Source organism: Crinia signifera, chromosome 3, assembly GCF_055691185.1.
Source record: "Crinia signifera chromosome 3, ASM5569118v1, whole genome shotgun sequence".
In the NCBI taxonomy this organism is placed as follows: Eukaryota; Metazoa; Chordata; class Amphibia; order Anura; family Myobatrachidae; genus Crinia; species Crinia signifera.
Genome location: NC_139219.1, coordinates 280873398 through 280893263, shown reverse-complemented (window position 1 = coordinate 280893263; position 19866 = coordinate 280873398). Strand labels below are relative to the sequence as shown.

At 44.5% G+C, this 19866-nt stretch overlaps 1 protein-coding gene across 7 annotated transcripts in view; it reads right to left on the bottom strand.

The window, feature by feature from the left end:
- ANKMY1 (ankyrin repeat and MYND domain containing 1) overlaps nucleotides 1-19866 on the bottom strand; it is a 68319-nt gene that overhangs the window by 16409 nt on the left and 32044 nt on the right. For all 7 annotated transcript variants that reach the window (XM_083178269.1, XM_083178270.1, XM_083178272.1 and 4 more), the window contains 2 exons: nucleotides 14061-14174; nucleotides 5215-5368 (listed from right to left, as the gene is read on the bottom strand). In XM_083178269.1, coding sequence (XP_083034395.1) covers nucleotides 5215-5368; nucleotides 14061-14174 — 268 coding nt within the window. The remainder of the gene's footprint in view (nucleotides 1-5214; nucleotides 5369-14060; nucleotides 14175-19866) is intronic.

The window sequence follows — 19866 nt, the reverse complement described above, 5'->3', positions numbered from 1 at the left end:
TGGAAGGAGATAACGCATCAGCCAATCAACTTCAAACGGTCATATTTCAAACACTGCTGATTGGCTGGTGCATTATCTCCTTCCACTTTTTCTCCACTTTATCTCCAGTTTATCTCTTCGCCAGGCTTAATACATCTGCCCCACTGTCACTAAGGCCCTTATTCAGATCTGATCGCAGTACAAATTTGTTCTCAAAATGAGCAAAACCATGTGCACTGCAGGTGGGGCAGATTAACATGTGCAGAGAGAGAGTTACATTTGGGTGGGGGGGTGTGAAAACTGAACTCTAAATTGCAGTGTAAAAATAATGCAGACAGTATTTACCCTGCACAGAAACAAAATAACTCACACAAATCTAACTCTCTCTATACATGTTACATCTGCCCCACCTGCAGTTCACATGGTTTTGCCCATTTTGAGAACAAATTTGTACTGCGATCAGATCTGAAAAAAGGGCATAAGTAACATCCATTCAGCCAATGTGTTATGTTTAAGATTAGAATGACTCAGAATTGCTGGTAATTGCTCTGAATTGCATATGCAGACCACAACACATAGTTTGCTACAAAAACACAATTTATCTGCATTTGGAATTGTGTGTAACTTCAGAAAGCACATAAAATAAGATTTCATCACTTGTCATTCTTCGAGTGTTGTACAGTATATGCAATTGAATGCACTTGTGACAAGTTCTATATTGGCAGAACAAGTATTGTAGTAGTAGGCCTTTTAAGATTAGACTAGGGGAGCATCTAAGAAACACCCGTAAGGGCCTGGACACACATGCCCTCTTTACATTTTAAAACTTGTCACCAGTGCAACACTGTTGGTACAGGTTGAGTATCCCTTATGTGAAATGCTCGGGACTACGAGCATTCCAGATAAGGGAATTTTCCGGTTTTTGGAATAAAATTGTTTTAGGCATACTTACCTGTCCCCTGGTGGTGCCCGGTGGTCCCTCGGCATCCACGTTGTCCCCGGGAGTCCACATCAGGCCTTCAGCACCGTCTCCGGCTTCTCCAGCGGTCCCAGGAGTGGTTTGCGCGAGTTCCCAGGTGCGCCGGTGACGTCACCGGCACACGCGCGCGCACTCTCGCAAAGCACTACTGGGACCGCTGGAGATGCCAGAGAGGATGCTGAAGGCCTGCCATGGACACCTGGGGGACTTGGTAAGTATAAAAAAAGGGTTAGGGGGGGGGGATGTGATTTGTTCCAAAAAACAACTGTTTTTGGAATAATTCGGATACGGGATGCACGGATAGGGGATACTCAACCTGTATTCAATTTTTTTATATTTTACAAAAAAGTAGTCATACATGTAAGGGGTGAAGATTTGGCGACAAAATTGGCCAAGTGTGTGATGGCTACTATTTTTAATTACCAAACTTTGATCCCTGGTGAATTAAAAAAAAGATTTCGAAACAAAATGGTTCTTATGAATTGTATAAAATAAATATTTTTAATAGATACCTTGATTCATGTGGTATTCATATAATTATTACATTTTTATTTGTTTTGAGAAAACCGCTTAAATAAAGATATCACAAACTTAAGATCAAGTTTAATTCGGTATTGACCTCCAACAAAATGGCTGCAGACACTCCAGGAAGATATCCCGGTGAAACCATGATGGAATGCAACCAGAAGTTCTGCTCGTGACAAGCAAGCGTCACTTCCGCTTCCCCTGGAAACCGAAAGTCGCGGCTCGCAAAAGACGCGCGGCTGACAGAAATTAATTACACCAGTGGGAGAGAGCCCAAAAGAAAATGCGGAATGGAATTAACATCACCTAAGGATCTTCTGTTATAGGATTAGCTGGCTAGGAAGTCTATGGGGCAGAGTTATTAAGCTTGGAGAAGAGATAAACTGGAGATAAAGCGGAGAAAAGGTAAAAGGAGATAAAGCACCAGCCAATCAACTCCCAACTGCCTTTTTCAAACACAGCTGATTGGCTGGTGCGTTATCTCCTTGTACCTTTTCTCCACTTTATCTCCAGTTTATCTCTTCTCCAAGCTTAATAAATCTGCCCCTTAGTCTGGAAATAGGTTTTACTATATTTTTAATGAGCACTGTTTGAATGTATCCTTATTCCTTGATGAAGATATTGCAGACTATTGAAACCGGTTGGCTGTGGATAACAGGCAGATTCTCAGGACCCGATTCATATATAAGCCTGGGGGACGCTTGTTTGATCTCTACTAACTCCTTATTTTGTCTACATCTCTTGTGGACAAAACCATATGGTGAGAGTTCTCTAATGCAAATCTGCTGTTAATTGTTTTATACATTTTTTATTAAAACTTTACTGCACTATGATGTTTCCCATCCTTTGAGTTATTGGATTTCAGGGAAGGAGGAAAGTGAAGCCCTAGGTGACGTTGATTGTCCCTCAATAAGTGCATACGTCTACCTTGTACGTAGACATATGATTTCGAATACGAATTCCATTATTATATCTTGCCTCTAATGCCTGGTACACACCAGGACGACTAGGGCCCGATCCCCTCAATCTAGATCCAATTCCGACCAATTGGATGTAGATTGTGTGCTGATTGGGCCCTTTTCTGTCCTGGTGTGGACCGATACCGATCCGATGCGCGGTCACGCGGGTCGGTCGTTATTCAGATCCTACCTGCTGCAGGTAGGATCTGAATAACGACCATACTGCCGGGAGCGGGTCGCCATCGGATCGGACCCACTCACGGTGTGCACATTGTGAGTGTGTCGTGCCCCCCCGCATAATCGTGAGCGGGTCTGAAGAAACACTGACGACCCGCTCACAACGTGCATCATGAGCGGGTCATCGTGATGTGTACCCCACATAACACAACGGAGTGTTACAGTATTACACTATTGTGTTTCTTTTTTTGGGTCTCATCATCATGAAAGAAAAAACTCTAAGACAAAGAGCGTGTATTACATCAAGTGCCCAGGGAACCCTCAATTGTTTTTAATTTATTATATGGCCGGGAGGCTCCCGAAAATCTGGGCCCCATGGAAAGGTGGCCAACCCTTCCGCCCCTCCCCACCCCACATCTCACCCGCGGGAGCATTACTTTCCCGCGATTCGTGGCTTTTTGGGGGGAGGGGGGGGGGCTAAAGATGCAAATCGTGTCATTTAGCCCTACCCCCTCCTCGAAGACCAGCGAATTGCGAGATTTGCAGTACCGGGAGGGCAGTGCTTGATGACATCTACATCAGGCCCCGCCCCCGAGAGGAGACTTTAAAAGGTAGGCAATCCTGTATTATATTCATAATACTGTTCTATTAAACTCCATGCAGCCATAAGACACTTCGGGTGAAATTTACTAAGATGTGAAATACAGTACACTTCACAGGTCATGTTGCCATGGGCAACCAATCAGAATCTACTTCTTATTTATTTACCACCCTGTAGAAGATAGTAGACAGGATTGGCCATAGCAACATGACCTGTGAAGTGTATTTCACATCTTAGTAAACTTCACCCCTCCTCTACTAATCATGACCCAACCACTGTATACAATTCTATTACACTATATACAGACATAGGGGAGTCCACCTACTCAACATGTCCATAATACAATTCTATTCAACTTAATACACCCATAGGAAGCATAACCAACAGGCCTGATCACCGGACATGAACATATTTCCATTCCACAAAAATCTATCCTCCATGCCAGTGGTTCCCAACCTTTTATATCTCCCGTACCCCTTGATTAGACTTTTAATTTATGAGTACCCCCTCATCTCAATTTGAAATATCCACAGTACTTACAAATGTAGTGGAAGTGAGCAGTATGCGTGTGTGTATAATGCGTGTCCTTATATTAAGGAGTAGTGGAGAAGTAATATGCAGTCAGGAATCCTCTGTGTCTGGCCGCTGGCTGTGTACTGTCATCGGGGTTCCCACTAATGCCTGTAGGATTAATGCCACTGCTTTCTCGACACCTGACACGGGGCAGATGTTTGAGGGCAGCGTAGGCAGCTCCTAGTGGATTGCTGGTCAGGCAAAAGCACAAGGAGACACTAATGACGCTGCAGACAGAACCAAAAGTAACACAACGTGGTTCGTCTCCATGACATGCCACCATCAAAAGACTTTTCCTTCTTCCGCCATTACCAATGTTATTTTCAAGTACCCCCAACTGGTCTGCAGAGTACCCCCAGGGGTACTAGTACCCCAGGTTGGGAACCACTGCTCCATGCGATACAAGTGGTGTCCTACATAACGCGTGAGCTCCATGTCCCCTATTGCGCCTGGCCTCATTTTTGCGACTTTTTCCATTAAATATCATCTTATGTGCACAATGGAGCACAGTGATATGTGGCATGCCTATATTCTGTGTGCGACTGTTTCAGTATTTGCATATAATGGAACATTACAGTTGCCCACTGCATATATACATGATGCATATCATTTTAATCAGCAGAAGCTACTTATCGGTCCTATTCACTTCATTTTGCAAATAAAATGCCAACACAGTTGCAAAAGACTCCTGTTGTTACCGAGTCTTGCCATGGCATGGTGTGACTAGAAGATAAGTCACAGGGGCAGAGAGCCACCAACAAGATGTAAGCCAATTTTACCTGCCAGAAACGAGATAAGCCTCATACACACTGGACAACGGGCTCTACTGTTATTATCATTAATGATAGTGGTGGTAATCCCGGCCAAGCGATATTGTGTATACACACGGAACGATATTGGTAATCAATATACTCAGTGACAACCCCCCTTTCACGGTGCTGCATGCACAATATACTGAACTCTGAGCATGCAGCACAGACAACGGTGGGGGGGGTCTATAACGATGTGCGGTCATGCGCATCAGTAACGATATTGAACAAACACACTAGGTGTTAAGGAAGACTTCCAGACACATGGTACGTTATATACTGTAGGCCACGCACCATAAAGAACCAAAGAATTTGACAGCAGATAAGAAACTCTTGCCTCATCTAGTACAGTATTTCAATGACTATCAAATCAGAGAAACTGCAGAGTTTAAGAAAGTGACATTTTTGTTTTAACATACAGCATTTTTACTGTCTACTATGACAATGACTTAATGCATTATACATCATAAAGAGTTACTGAGTGAGAGCTGAACTCACCAACCAAATCAAGGCAAGCAGTACTGTGGAAGGCAGATAGTACTGTGCATTCAGCTAATATGACAGACAATGGAATGTTCTTGGAAATGAAATCTACATATAGAGGCGACTTACGGACTACACCTTCCTTCGTCCAATCCTTTTCTCTCATTATTGCTGCCTCACGAGTGAGATTTCCCAAGTGCTCCAATAGCTGTTTCCTAGAGTTGTAAACCTCCCGCTCCTCCGGTGACAAGGCATGGTATGGCGTGTGTGCGATCCTCTTATCCTACAATACACAAGGCTTGTGCATTATGCAGAGTCACTGCTCTGTAAAGGTGCTTACACATTAGAAGATATTTTTAACCCCTTCACGACATTTGACGTATATATACGTCATGGCCGGGAAGTACTTCCCGACCGTTGACGTATATATACGTCATGGCTTAAAACTGTCACTGCGTCTAGAGACGCAGTGACAGAGGGACGATGTCTGCTGTCCCTGACAGCAGACATGTCCGTGCATGCCCAGGGGGGGCGGCGATGCCGCCCCCCTGTCGGCGATCGCTGTGATTGGCTGTTCATTGTGAACAGCCATTCACAGCGTTTTCTGTGTCACCGGCGAATAACGTTCGCCGGTGACACGGGATCGGAGGTGATTGGTGCTGTAAAGTACAGCACCAATCACCGCGGGGTGTAAGGGTGACACTGGTGTCACCCCACCTCACCCCTCCCGCCCCCAAAGGCCGTGATTGGTTCGTCGGACCGACGGACCAATCACAGCCATGGAGGGGGGTTTAAACTAACGGTGACTGCACTGCAGACGCCATTCCGGTCTGGAATAGCGTGCAGTGCGGTCACCGTGCCCAGCTGCCGCCTATACTGACCAGAACCCATCCAAAATACTTACCTGATCATTGATATTGCTTATGATTGTGACATCTTGTGACATCCTGTGACATCTTGTGCTGCTGCGATTTATTAGATAGAGAGAGAGTTAGAGAGAGAGAGATAGAGAGAGATAGAGAGAGATAGAGAGGCCTAGTGCTATATTTTGTGCTGCTGCAGTGTGATAGAGCTATAGATAGAGAGATAGAGAGAGATAGAGAGAGATAGAGAGAGAGAGATAGAGAGAGAGATAGTGACAGATTGTGCTATATATTTTTTATATAACTGAAAGAGATAGAGAGAGATAGAGAGAGATAGAGAGGCCTAGTGCTATATTTTGTGCTGCTGCAGTGTGATAGAGCTATAGATAGATAGAGAGAGATAGAGAGAGATAGAGAGAGAGAGATAGAGAGATAGTGACAGATTGTGCTATATATTTTTATATAACTGACTGCTGCCCCCCCTTTTGTGCTGATCAGTATAAATTAACTGATCAGCAACTTTTTGGGGGCGCAGGTTTTTTTTTATATATAGATATACCTGTCAGTGCTGCTGCTGCAGTGTCATAGAGTGATAGATAGTGAGAGATAGAGAGATAGAGAGAGATAGTGACAGAGAGTGATAGAGAGTGCTAAATTTTGTGTCTGCTGCCCCCGCCTTTTGTGCTGATCACTATATCTGAGGTGATCAGCAACTTTTTGGGGGTACAGAGGTTTTTTTTTTTATATATACCTGTCAGTACCACCAAAGGTTGTGCACCTGCTGCCCCTCACTGGTAATCAGTGTCGCATCACTGATCACCTTTTTTTATTTTTTTGTGAGTGCTGTGGGGTCTTTTTTACATTTTTTTTTTTTACACACACTGTGATTTTGTGTGTGTCCTGTGGCCACTGTGCGCTGATCAGTGACGTACATCACTGATCAGCTTTTTCGGCACAGGGTTGATCTATTTTTTTTTTTTTGGATCAAATTCCTGTTGCCTTTGAGCGCTGTTCAGTGACGGACGTTACTGACCAACATCTGTGCTCAATTTTTGGCGCAGGACCTTTTTTTTTTTTAACCCCTTCCATTTTTTTTTTTTTTTAACCCCTTCCATTTTTTTTTTTAACCCCTTCCATTTTTTTTTTTTTTAACCCCTTCCATTTTTTTTTTTTTTGAACCCTTCCATTTTTTTTTTTTTGTATTTTTTTTTTTTCTGCACTACACACTACATACCCCCCGGGTTGAAATAAAGTTTGTACCCCCCCCTACACTATACACGTGTTGAAACATTTCACTACCAGTAACACAAAAATATAAATGGCATCCCAAATGTCATCCCAAATGTCGTCCCAGTCATCCAGGAGAATGTATTCGGTGGAGGAGGCATATGCCATGCTTGCCTCTGACTCTGACACAGCCAGTGAGGCAAGCGGGGAATTTGAAGGATTTGTCTTAAGCTCCTCTTCCTCCTCTGATGATGAGGGACCCCCTCAAAGACGCCCCCGTAGAGCAGCTGAGACCCCCCCCCCAATAATTGATCTCGTATGGACCCCACCACCAGACAATTTTGAGCCCCAGGTTCCTGAGTTTTTGGCCATCCCAGGAATCCAATTTGATTCAACAGGTCTCAGAGAAATTGACTTTTTCAAATTATTTTTCTCTGATGATTTTATAAATTTAATGGTGGACCAAACTAATTTATATGCCCAGCAGTTTATTGCTCAAAACCCCACGTCATCATTTGCTAGGTGGACCCCTGTAGATGCAGTAGAGATGATGACGTTTTGGGGTCTGGTGTTACATATGGGCATAGTAAAAAAGCCACAAATTAGGCAATATTGGAGTACAGATGTTCTGTACAGCACCCCATTTCACCGTATGGCCATGCCCCGGGCTCGTTTTGAGGCAATCCATAAATTTATACATTACACCGATAATGCACAGTGCCCACCCAGAGATGATCCCACCTTTGACAGGCTATTCAAAGTCAGGCCGGTCATTGATCATTTCAGTGCCAAATTTGCAGAGCTATACATCCCTGATAAATGTATTAGTATCGACGAGTCCCTTATACATTTTAAAGGAAGGGTTAAATTCCGCCAGTACCTTCCCAGTAAGAGGGCAAGGTATGGCGTAAAAATGTATAAGCTGTGTGAAAGCACCACAGGGTACACCCACAAGTTTAGGGTATATGAAGGGAAGGATTCAAGAATTGAACCACCAGAATGCCCCCCCTCCCTCGTAGGTGTTAGTGGAAAAATTGTCTGGGATTTAATGCACCCCTTCCTGGATAAGGGTTATCACCTCTATGTGGATAACTTTTACACCAGCATCCCCCTGTTTAAGGCCCTTGGTTCAAGAGGTACAGCAGCTTGCGGTACTGTGCGCAAGAACCAAAGAGGCCTCCCCAAAACGCACATTGCCCAAGTAATGAGAAGGGGTGAAAGCAGGGGAATATGCACCGAAAATATGTTGTTGGTCAAATATAAGGACAAGAGGGATGTCCTTATACTGACAACAATTCATGGAGACAGTACCACCTCCATCCCTGTACGAGGTACCAGTACCCACACCTCAAAACCAAATTGTATCCTAGATTACAATAAGTACATGGGCGGAGTGGATCTTTCAGATCAGGTACTGAAGCCGTACAGTGCCCTGCGGAAAACAAATATCTGGTACAAGAAGCTGGCCGTGTATATCATCCAGATGGCACTGTATAACGCTTACGTGCTATTCCGTTCTACCGGCCAGAGGGGGACATTTATGCACTTTCAAGAGGAAGTCATAAAGGGCCTAACATTTGGGAACCAGCAGGCAGAGGGCCCCAGTACTTCTAGTACTGGCCCCCGTATTGTACCAGGGCAGCATTTTCCCAACGAAATCCCCTCCACTGCAAGAAAGGGCAGGACACAAAAAAGGTGCAAAGTTTGCTATAAAAAGGGAATAAGAAAGGAAACTATTTTCCACTGTGAAACTTGCCCCGACAAACCCGGCCTATGTATAAAGGAGTGTTTCAAAATATACCACACATCTATGGATTATTAGGTTCATCATTTCACCGTGCTTCGGGGGTCTTGCTAATGCCACATAGCACCCACCATTCATTCCACCAGAATCTGAGCTGCAAAAACCAAAAATCACTCCTTCCCTTCTGAGTCCTGCCATGCACCCAACTGGTATTTTTTGGTCACATGTGAGGCATTGCCGTACTCTGGAGAAATGGGGGCACAGATTTTGGGGTGCTTTGTCTCCTTCATTCCTTGTGAAAATGAAAAATTTTGAGCCAGAAGTACATTTTAGTGTAAAAAAATGTATTTTTTTCATTTTCACTGCCCAGTTGTACCAAAATTGATGAAACCCCTGGGGGTTTGAAATGTACACTATACCCCTAGATGAATTCCCTGAGGGGTGTAGTTTGCAAAATGGGGTCACTTGTGGGGGGGTTCCACTGTATTGGTAATGCAACATAGCACCCACCATTCATTCCACCAAAATCTGTGCTGCAAAATCCAAAAATCACTCCTTCCCTTCTGAGTCCTGCCATGCACCCAACTGGTATTTTTTGGTCACATGTGAGGCATTGCCGTACTCTGGAGAAATGGGGGCACAGATTTTGGGGTGCTTTGTCTCCTTCATTCCTTGTGAAAATGAAAAATTTTGAGCCAGAAGTACATTTTAGTGTAAAAAAATGTATTTTTTTCATTTTCACTGCCCAGTTGTACCAAAATTGATGAAACCCCTGGGGGTTTGAAATGTACACTATACCCCTAGATGAATTCCCTGAGGGGTGTAGTTTGCAAAATGGGGTCACTTGTGGGGGGGTTCCACTGTATTGGTAATGCAACATAGCACCCACCATTCATTCCACCAAAATCTGTGCTGCAAAATCCAAAAATCACTCCTTCCCTTCTGAGTCCTGCCATGCACCCAACTGGTATTTTTTGGTCACATGTGAGGCATTGCCGTACTCTGGAGAAATGGGGGCACAGATTTTGGGGTGCTTTGTCTCCTTCATTCCTTGTGAAAATGAAAAATTTTGAGCCAGAAGTACATTTTAGTGTAAAAAAATGTATTTTTTTCATTTTCACTGCCCAGTTGTACCAAAATTGATGAAACCCCTGGGGGTTTGAAATGTACACTATACCCCTAGATGAATTCCCTGAGGGGTGTAGTTTGCAAAATGGGGTCACTTGTGGGGGGGTTCCACTGTATTGGTGCTTGGGGGGTCTTGCTAATGCGACATAGCACCCACCAAAATTCCACCAGAATCTGAGCTGCAAAATCCAAAAATCACTCCTTCCCTTCTAAGTCCTGCCATGCACCCAACTAGTATTTTTTGGTCACATGTGAGGCATTGCCGTACTCGGGAGAAATTGGGGCACAGATTTTGGGGTGCTTTGTTTCCTTCATTCCTTGTGAAAATGAAAAATTTTGAGCCAGAACTGCATGTTTGTGTAAAAAAATGTAATTTTCCATTTTCACATCCCAGTTGTACCAAAATTGGTGAAACCCCTGGGGGTTTGAAATGTACACTATACCCCTAGATGAATTCCCTGAGGGGTGTACTTTGCAAAATGGGGTGACTTGTGGGGGGGTTCCACTGTATTGGTGCTTTGGGAGTCTTGCTAATGCAACATAGCACCCACCATTCATTCCACCAAAATCTTTGCTGCAAAATCCAAAAATCACTCCTTCCCTTCTGAGTCCTGCCATGCACCCAACTGGTATTTTTTGGTCACATGTGAGGCATTGCCGTACTCGGGAGAAATTGGGGCACAGATTTTGGGGTGCTTTGTCTCCTTCATTCCTTGTGAAAATGAAAAATTTTGAGCCAGAACTGCATGTTTGTGTAAAAAAATGTAATTTTCCATTTTCACATCCCAGTTGTACCAAAATTGGTGAAACCCCTGGGGGTTTGAAATGTACACTATACCCCTAGATGAATTCCCTGAGGGGTGTACTTTGCAAAATGGGGTGACTTGTGGGGGGGTTCCACTGTATTGGTGCTTTGGGAGTCTTGCTAATGCAACATAGCACCCACCATTCATTCCACCAAAATCTTTGCTGCAAAATCCAAAAATCACTCCTTCCCTTCTGAGTCCTGCCATGCACCCAACTGGTATTTTTTGGTCACATGTGAGGCATTGCCGTACTCGGGAGAAATTGGGGCACAGATTTTGGGGTGCTTTGTCTCCTTCATTCCTTGTGAAAATGAAAAATTTTGAGCCAGAACTGCATGTTTGTGTAAAAAAATGTAATTTTCCATTTTCACATCCCAGTTGTACCAAAATTGGTGAAACCCCTGGGGGTTTGAAATGTACACTATACCCCTAGATGAATTCCCTGAGGGGTGTACTTTGCAAAATGGGGTGACTTGTGGGGGGGTTCCACTGTATTGGTGCTTTGGGAGTCTTGCTAATGCAACATAGCACCCACCATTCATTCCACCAAAATCTTTGCTGCAAAATCCAAAAATCACTCCTTCCCTTCTGAGTCCTGCCATGCACCCAACTGGTATTTTTTGGTCACATGTGAGGCATTGCCGTACTCGGGAGAAATTGGGGCACAGATTTTGGGGTGCTTTGTCTCCTTCATTCCTTGTGAAAATGAAAAATTTTGAGCCAGAACTGCATGTTTGTGTAAAAAAATGTAATTTTCCATTTTCACATCCCAGTTGTACCAAAATTGGTGAAACCCCTGGGGGTTTGAAATGTACACTATACCCCTAGATGAATTCCCTGAGGGGTGTACTTTGCAAAATGGGGTGACTTGTGGGGGGGTTCCACTGTATTGGTGCAACATAGCACCCACCATTCATTCCACCAGAATCTGTGCTGCAAAATCCAAAAATCACTCCTTCCCTTCTGAGTCCTGCCATGCACCCAACTGGTATTTTTTGGTCACATGTGAGGCATTGCCGTACTCGGGAAAAATTGGGGCACAGATTTTGGGGTGCTTTGTCTCCTTCATTCCTTGTGAAAATGAAACATTTTGAGCCAGAACTGCATGTTTGTGTAAAAAAATGTAATTTTCCATTTTCACATCCCAGTTGTACCAAAATTGGTGAAACCCCTGGGGTTTTGAAATGTACACTATACCCCTAGATGAATTCCCTGAGGGGTGTACTTTGCAAAATGGGGTGACTTGTGGGGGGGTTCCACTGTATTGGTGCTTTGGGAGTCTTGCTAATGCAACATAGCACCCACCATTCATTCCACCAAAATCTTTGCTGCAAAATCCAAAAATCACTCCTTCCCTTCTGAGTCCTGCCATGCACCCAACTGGTATTTTTTGGTCACATGTGAGGCATTGCCGTACTCGGGAGAAATTGGGGCACAGATTTTGGGGTGCTTTGTCTCCTTCATTCCTTGTGAAAATGAAAAATTTTGAGCCAGAACTGCATGTTTGTGTAAAAAAATGTAATTTTCCATTTTCACATCCCAGTTGTACCAAAATTGGTGAAACCCCTGGGGGTTTGAAATGTACACTATACCCCTAGATGAATTCCCTGAGGGGTGTACTTTGCAAAATGGGGTGACTTGTGGGGGGGTTCCACTGTATTGGTGCTTTGGGAGTCTTGCTAATGCAACATAGCACCCACCATTCATTCCACCAAAATCTTTGCTGCAAAATCCAAAAATCACTCCTTCCCTTCTGAGTCCTGCCATGCACCCAACTGGTATTTTTTGGTCACATGTGAGGCATTGCCGTACTCGGGAGAAATTGGGGCACAGATTTTGGGGTGCTTTGTCTCCTTCATTCCTTGTGAAAATGAAAAATTTTGAGCCAGAACTGCATGTTTGTGTAAAAAAATGTAATTTTCCATTTTCACATCCCAGTTGTACCAAAATTGGTGAAACCCCTGGGGGTTTGAAATGTACACTATACCCCTAGATGAATTCCCTGAGGGGTGTAGATTGCAAAATGGGGTGACTTGTGGGGGAGGTTCCTAACTTTTAGCACTTATGGTGCCTAGAAACCTACATGGTGCCTAAAAAAAAATCTCATAAAAAGGAGGCTCCAAAATCAAGTAGGTGCTCCTTCTATTATGAAGCCTGTGGTTTGGTCAACGTGCACACTAGGGCCACATATAGGATATTTTTGAAAACAAAAGAATTGGGGGAATCAATTTTTAGTCACATTTCTCTAGTAAAATCTACTGTATTCGTTAAAAAAATGTATTAAAATTGAAACTCTGCAAAAAAAAAGAAATTTTGAAATTTCACCTACACTTTGTTTTAATTCCTGTGAAACACCTAAAGGGTTAACAAACTTCCAAAATGCTGTTTTGAATACTGTGAGGGGTGCAGTTTTTGAAATGGCATCATTTATGGGGGTGTCTCACATACAAGTCCCTCAAAGTCACATCAGAACTGAACTGGTCCCTAAAAAAATCAGTGTTTGAAATTTTCATGAAAATTTGAGAATTTGCTATTCATATTGTAAGCCTCCTAGTGTCCAAAAAAATTAAAAGGAAGTTGAAATAATGATGGAAACATAAAGTAGACATATGGTCTATGTTAGTTATTAACTATTTTGAGTGGTATGATTATTTGTCTCACAAGCAGAAAATTTAACATTTTGCAAATTGCTAAATTTTCCATTTTTTCACGATATTTTGGTATTTTTCACAAAAAAACACAGACTGTATCGACGAAAATTTACCACTAACTTGAAGTACAATGTGTCACGAGAAAACAATCTCAAAATCACTGGGATAAGTAAAAGCAAAAAAAAGTTATCCCCACTTAAGTGAGACATGTCAGATTTGAAAAAAAGGGCTCTGTCATGAAGGCACAAACTGGCTCTGTCATGAAGGGGTTAAATAATATGCACAACAACGATATTGCTAAACGATATGATGTCATCTATTGTGTATGCGCTATGGGGGTTATTCAGACCTGATCGCAAAACAGTCTAGCGCATGGGCGCTACGATCAGTATAAATGCAGTCTATAGATAATGACATAATTTGATAAAAATCGAAATTACAGTATCACACAGGGTGCCAGGGACAGTTTTAGATATTTTGTATTAAAGATAGAAATAATAGAAATCTATCAGATCATGCTGTGTTCAGCGATATATAAAGACACGGAACACTGTACCTGGAAATACTTGTAATAGGCATAGTCTGTGGCTGTCCCCAGCACAGTTCTCTTGCCATTTCCTATTACAATCGGCATCAGGATATTTGCCCCAGCCTTTATAAGCCGGTCCACCTGTCAAATGAGGTATTTATTATTAGTATAAAGTATTAGAACAGAAACCTGAAACTTCATCAACATAAGAGAGGATAAACCAATGTTTACAATAAAGTTTCATTCACTGTATTCATGATAGATTGATAGGGGATGGTGTCTGGATCTTGTTGCTTGGGATGCCCTCGGTTAGAAGACCGTCAACAACATTCTGATGGTCAGTATCCCAACACCTTTAAGGTAAGTATGCTAAGCCTCCCCTATAAACTTAACCCTCCCTGCCTGCAGCCTACGGACATTTAGTCCACTACCTATTACGGATACAAAATTGCAACTTTACATCTCTTTACCTCCAGACTGGTACCACTGGAGACGGATATGTGAGTACCGAATGGTTCACTGATACTATTCATCTGTTGGGAGGACATAGACTAACAAAGTCGCAGCTAATATATCTATCTGGGACATATTTCCATCCACCCACTCTGACCTGCAGTTATCCACTAGTCAGGATTTTACATATGGTATTCCTAACTATTTGTGTTAAGTGTTGGATGTACTTACATCCTTTTACAATTCAATTTGTTTATGTACCTTTTGCATGCATGCAATTAATTTTTTTATTTATTAAAGTGTTGTTATTTGTGTACAGTTGGCGCCAGATGGTTTTTGTTCTTTCTTCTGGTAATTTTTGAGGGCGACATCCCTCTTCCATAGGGCAGCCTACGTACACAGCACATAGTAAACTATCCCTAGCGCTTCAGACCCAGTGTTCTGCCTGCAGCCTAGCCGGAATCCTCCTCCCCTGTACCCTAACCTTCGACAGCCTAAACCTACCCCCTTAGTGCCTAACCTTACCTTATTAGTGCCCCCCCCCCAGCCTAAACCTAACCAGTGTTGGACTGGGACATAATGGGCCTCCCGTGGGAATGCAGAGGTGCGGCCAGCCACCATAGAGGTGTGACTAACCCTTAGAGAGTGCATTGTCTGGGCAATATACTGTAGTACGGGTTTCATATGAAATCCCGGCGGTCGGCATCCCGGCGTTCAATATCCTGGCGCTGGAATCCCGACAAGTGGGGGACGTGGATCGCCCACCGCCCCCTCCCCCCCCTTGCGGACTCGCTGCGCAGTGGGCCCAGTGCCTCGCTACGCTCGGCATACTAAGTTATTCTCCCTCTATGGGTTTAGTGGACACCCACAGAGGGAGAAAGTATCGGGATTTCGGTGGTCGGGATTTTGAATGCTAGGATTCCGAACGTTGGGATTATAACTGCATCCCCTGTGGTACACCATAGTCCTGTGCAGTAAGGTAACACATGTATATTCCTCCAGCAGCCACAACAGTATCGGCAGTCTGGCACTGGTATTCCGAGTGCCTACATCCTCACTGATGGTATACTAACCTAAACCCTTTGAGGGAGGTACTGTTCCCCCTTGAGAATTTTGCCTGTAAACTGAAATGTCTGCTGTCATAGGCTTACTGAGAAGAATATACTAAAAATATTCAAGCTATACAAATGATCCACATTCATTATAAGAACAGTTAAAAAAAAAAAATTGTGAGTGAGACAGGAAGCGCCCTTCTGTTTGTCTAGCAGTGGCGTAACTACTGTAAGGCAGCCCCAGCTGCCGCTTGGGGTCTGTGTGGGCGCCGGCACCCGCTTGGTGCACTGACATGCTGCTGCCTGCCGCTGCCTACTGACTGAGCGCTGGAGGTGAGTCAGCCACAGCGCGGGTGCGGCCATGGCAGAGACGACAAATCCTCCCACTGATTCAATTGACTGTACACAGAGCTGTCTATTGGCTACTGTGTACAGGATGGGCGGGCGGATGGGCGTGCTGGGGCGGCCTGGGATGTGTCGGAACCAAGGGAAGCAGCAGTGTCTGCTGGACTCTCTTCCTCTCTCCTGCTTCAGCTTCTCTGTTATGCGTGTGAAGCCATTACGTCACACGCTGGGGAAACATGCTGTAGAGGAGCCGGGGGGGGGGGCACAAACTTTTTGGCAGGGGGAGCAAAATTTATAGTTACGTCACTGTAATGTCTAGCATCAGGTGAGGTTCCCTTAGGGAAGAATCTGTGTATACAGTGTAGTGCCTACATAGTATTTAGCACTTTACAGAGAATATTTAACATCAGCCCCAATGTAGCTCACTATGAGGTAGATGTATGAAGAAGTGATAAAGTGCCTGGTGATTTATCACCGGCCACTCAGCTCTTGACTTTTAAGTTGCAGGCTGGGTTTAAAAAGGTACAGTCAGGAGCTGATTGGTTGGTGATAAAATACCATGCACTTTATCACTTCTTCTCCCTAATCACTGCTTTATAAATCTAGCCTTATATTCTTGATTACATAGACACACACACACATTAATTGAATCATAAGCCAAATAATCTATCATGGAGAATATTCAATTAGCAGCTTACTGTGGGCTTCTAACCAGGACCAGGGTTTGACTGAGGCATAAAGGGCCCCCCAATGAAATGCAGTGGTAAGGCCCGTGCTTAAGGGTGTGGCCAGGCTTGCAGGGGTGTGGCCAGCCACCACAGAGGTTTGGTTAAGCAAACTAGGACTCATTATTTATGTGCCGGCTCAAAATAAGCCAGAACCTGTGTAATTCATGAGTGCCCGGTTTTAAGTATAGTATGCTAAGCCTAACTAGGACAGAGTCTGGTAGTAGAAATGATCAGTAGGGGAAATGTTGGGTCCACAGGCAGTGGGGCCAACCAGGGCAATTTCCCTGTGTGTGCTTGGCTACTCAATTGCAGCCGTAGGCTCCATTTACTGCATATTTCTGTTAGCACCCTCCTAAGGTACAAAAAGGAATCCATGGTAAGTAGGGCTTTTTTCCTTCTCACACATGCCGCACTGGGCTAACCCATAGCTCTGGACAGTGAACCCGGTATTTACGGGTTAAAACTCGCTAGCCGTGGACGTACCGCAGGAGTAATTGGGCTTACAATGTAATAGCTCTGGGCGGTAAAGTTCAAGGCCATCCTCTTGCGGTAAGCCCCATGACTAATTGAATATGCCCCTAAATGTCTTTGTTGTAGGAAACTGGGACACACAAACTTGAACATATAAACTAAGCAGTGCAATTTGAAGCCCATGGCTGAAACGTTGGGTAGCAAAGTTGCTTTAAGACAATACAGCACAAACTGGATAAAAAAATATGTATTTAAATATACATTTATTTAATGCTAATAAATGGCAGAAAGTTATTGAGGACAGAAGGCAGAGGAAAGCTGCAGATATCAGCTTGGCTGTAAGCAAGTGACAGTGACAGGTGGTGAGATCCAGAGATGGTGAGTATATGCATAGAACGAGGAGAGGCAGACGAGTCATTTATTTCAGTGATTATGGTATTGCATAAGCTGCATCTGCTACACCAGGCAGTCCGAGACATTTACAGAAGCAGTCTAGGAGGCATGGGCCGGCTGTCACAGTGAAAGGCTGTTCTCACTAAACTATAACTTTGGTGCTGGCATAGACTGTGCTTCCATACACACTAATCATTTAGAAAGACCATTGTTTGTTCTGACCTAGGATAATTCCTGGCGTTCCGGCAGACAGCCCATGTGTATTGGAGTCTCGTGATCTATATCATTGGACCCCCCCATTGCAGGACATGCCAGCCCCGGGGTGGGATGCAGGGCAGTGCTAAAGAACCGGGAGTGTTACGTGAAAATCAGGACAGTTGGGAGGTATGTCTCTCCAAACCAACCTCTCCCCTAGCCTCCACAGCTTTACCCTATCCTCATCCCTAACCCTAACCTCCCCCATCCTGCTACCTTACCCTATCCTCTCCCCTAAATGTAACCCCCTCTCTTGCAGCCTTACACTAACTTCCTCCCTAACCTCCCCTTCCGTAGCCTTACCCTTACCTCTGCCTTAACTCTAGCCTCCCCTCCCACAGCCTTACCCTATTCTCTCCCCTAACCCTAACCTACCATCCTGCTACATTACACTATCCTCTCCCGTAAACGTAACCCCCTCTCCTGCAGCCTTACCCTAACTTCCCATCTAACCTTGCCTCCTGCAGCCTATTCCTAACCTTTCCCTCCTGCAGCCTTACCATATTCTCTCCCCAATCCTCCAATCCTGCTACTTATGCTGCTTTCACACCGCAAAACCTGCTTAGACCAGGTATTTAAAACGGGTCAGAGCAAGTTTAACCCCTTTCACATCGCATGTAAATACCTGGTCTAAAGCAGGTTTGCGGTGTGAAAGCAGCATCACAATCTGTATACTCATCTCTTCTTTTCCCAAGCAATGTAACAATGTCTAGCTCTCTGTATCAGTGACAGAAGTGTAGCCAGGACCAAACCCTTAGCTGACACATTACTGCTTCATGCACACCACACTGCATACAACAGTTGCACACACAGCCCAAAATACAGCTGTATTAGTACATGCATGCACTGTATGTTCCCTAGGGGGGGTTCACCCCATATGTCAGAGGGAACTCCTTCTCTTCAGTACACCCCCTTGTCATGCCAGCAGAGAAGAATGGGGACACTGCTGGGAGGGTCCTGGTGCAGTGACTTACAGTTCTGTGCTTCTGTGCCCTCCACTCTCTGAAGTCTCTGTCTGGTGCAGGGTACACTGAGCATTAGCTGGTCCCCTCTGAGCCAGCGCCGTGCATATTTAATGAGACGGCCGCTCATTACATATGTGCATATGCGTCCGGCTCATTAATTATGCAGGGTGCTGGGAACCAATAGTGCTCACTGCTGCCTGGGTACTATTTCAGACCCGTTCAGACAGCAAAAAAAAACGGGTCTGAAACGGGTAGGACCCTGCTTTTTTACCGTTTTAAAATACCAGTTATTTTAAAACAGTAAATTCACTCTGGACCTTTCAGACTGCACATATTACCATTTTGAAATTGTAAAAAAAATGGCAAAATACCCAGTAATATGTGCAGTCTGAAAGGGGCATTACCCTATCCTCTCCCCTAACCTCCCCTCCTGCAGCCCTACCCTATCCTCTCCCCTAACATCCCTTCCCACAGGCTTACCCTAACCTCTACCCTAGCCTCCCCTCCTGCAGCCTTACCTTAACATCTCCATAACCTACCCTCCCCTAGCCTTATGGTGCCCATACACGCTATGATTATCGTATGCGTTTTGTACTTTTTAAGTACAAAACGCATCGCATATACGATAATCGCGGCGTGTTAAGTGTCTGCCGCGTTCAGATCCGACGGGATGCGCGTCCCCGGGAGCCCGATATAGTTAAGTACAAAAAGGATGTGCAGGCACATCCTTTTTGCACTGTATCGTATAGAATCGCATGCACTTTTGTAGTATAGTGCGATGCGAAGCTATACGATTATTGGCACGCCCCCACCCGCTGTCAGTCACCTCTTCTCTTCCGCGCCAGGCTGTCACGCGGAGGAGAAGGAGCTCCCAGCACTTCCGGCAGTAAGGTGAGCCGCAGCACTGGGAGAGGCCCCCGGGTAGGAAAGCACGCCGCCCCGTACATAATCACACAGCTCTCCCGCAGTAACATGAGGCGGGCTGGCAATAGGGGTGAGAGGGGAAGGGAGTCGCATGGCCGCAGCGGCTGCTCATCCTGCCTACAATATGTCCGTCCGCCCCCCCCCCCTCGCATTAAAATATGTGGACATTAGCAGAAATAAAGTTCTTGAACTTGCAATAAAAAAATAGGTTAAAATCTGATCAAATCAAATCGCATCTGAGCTCATC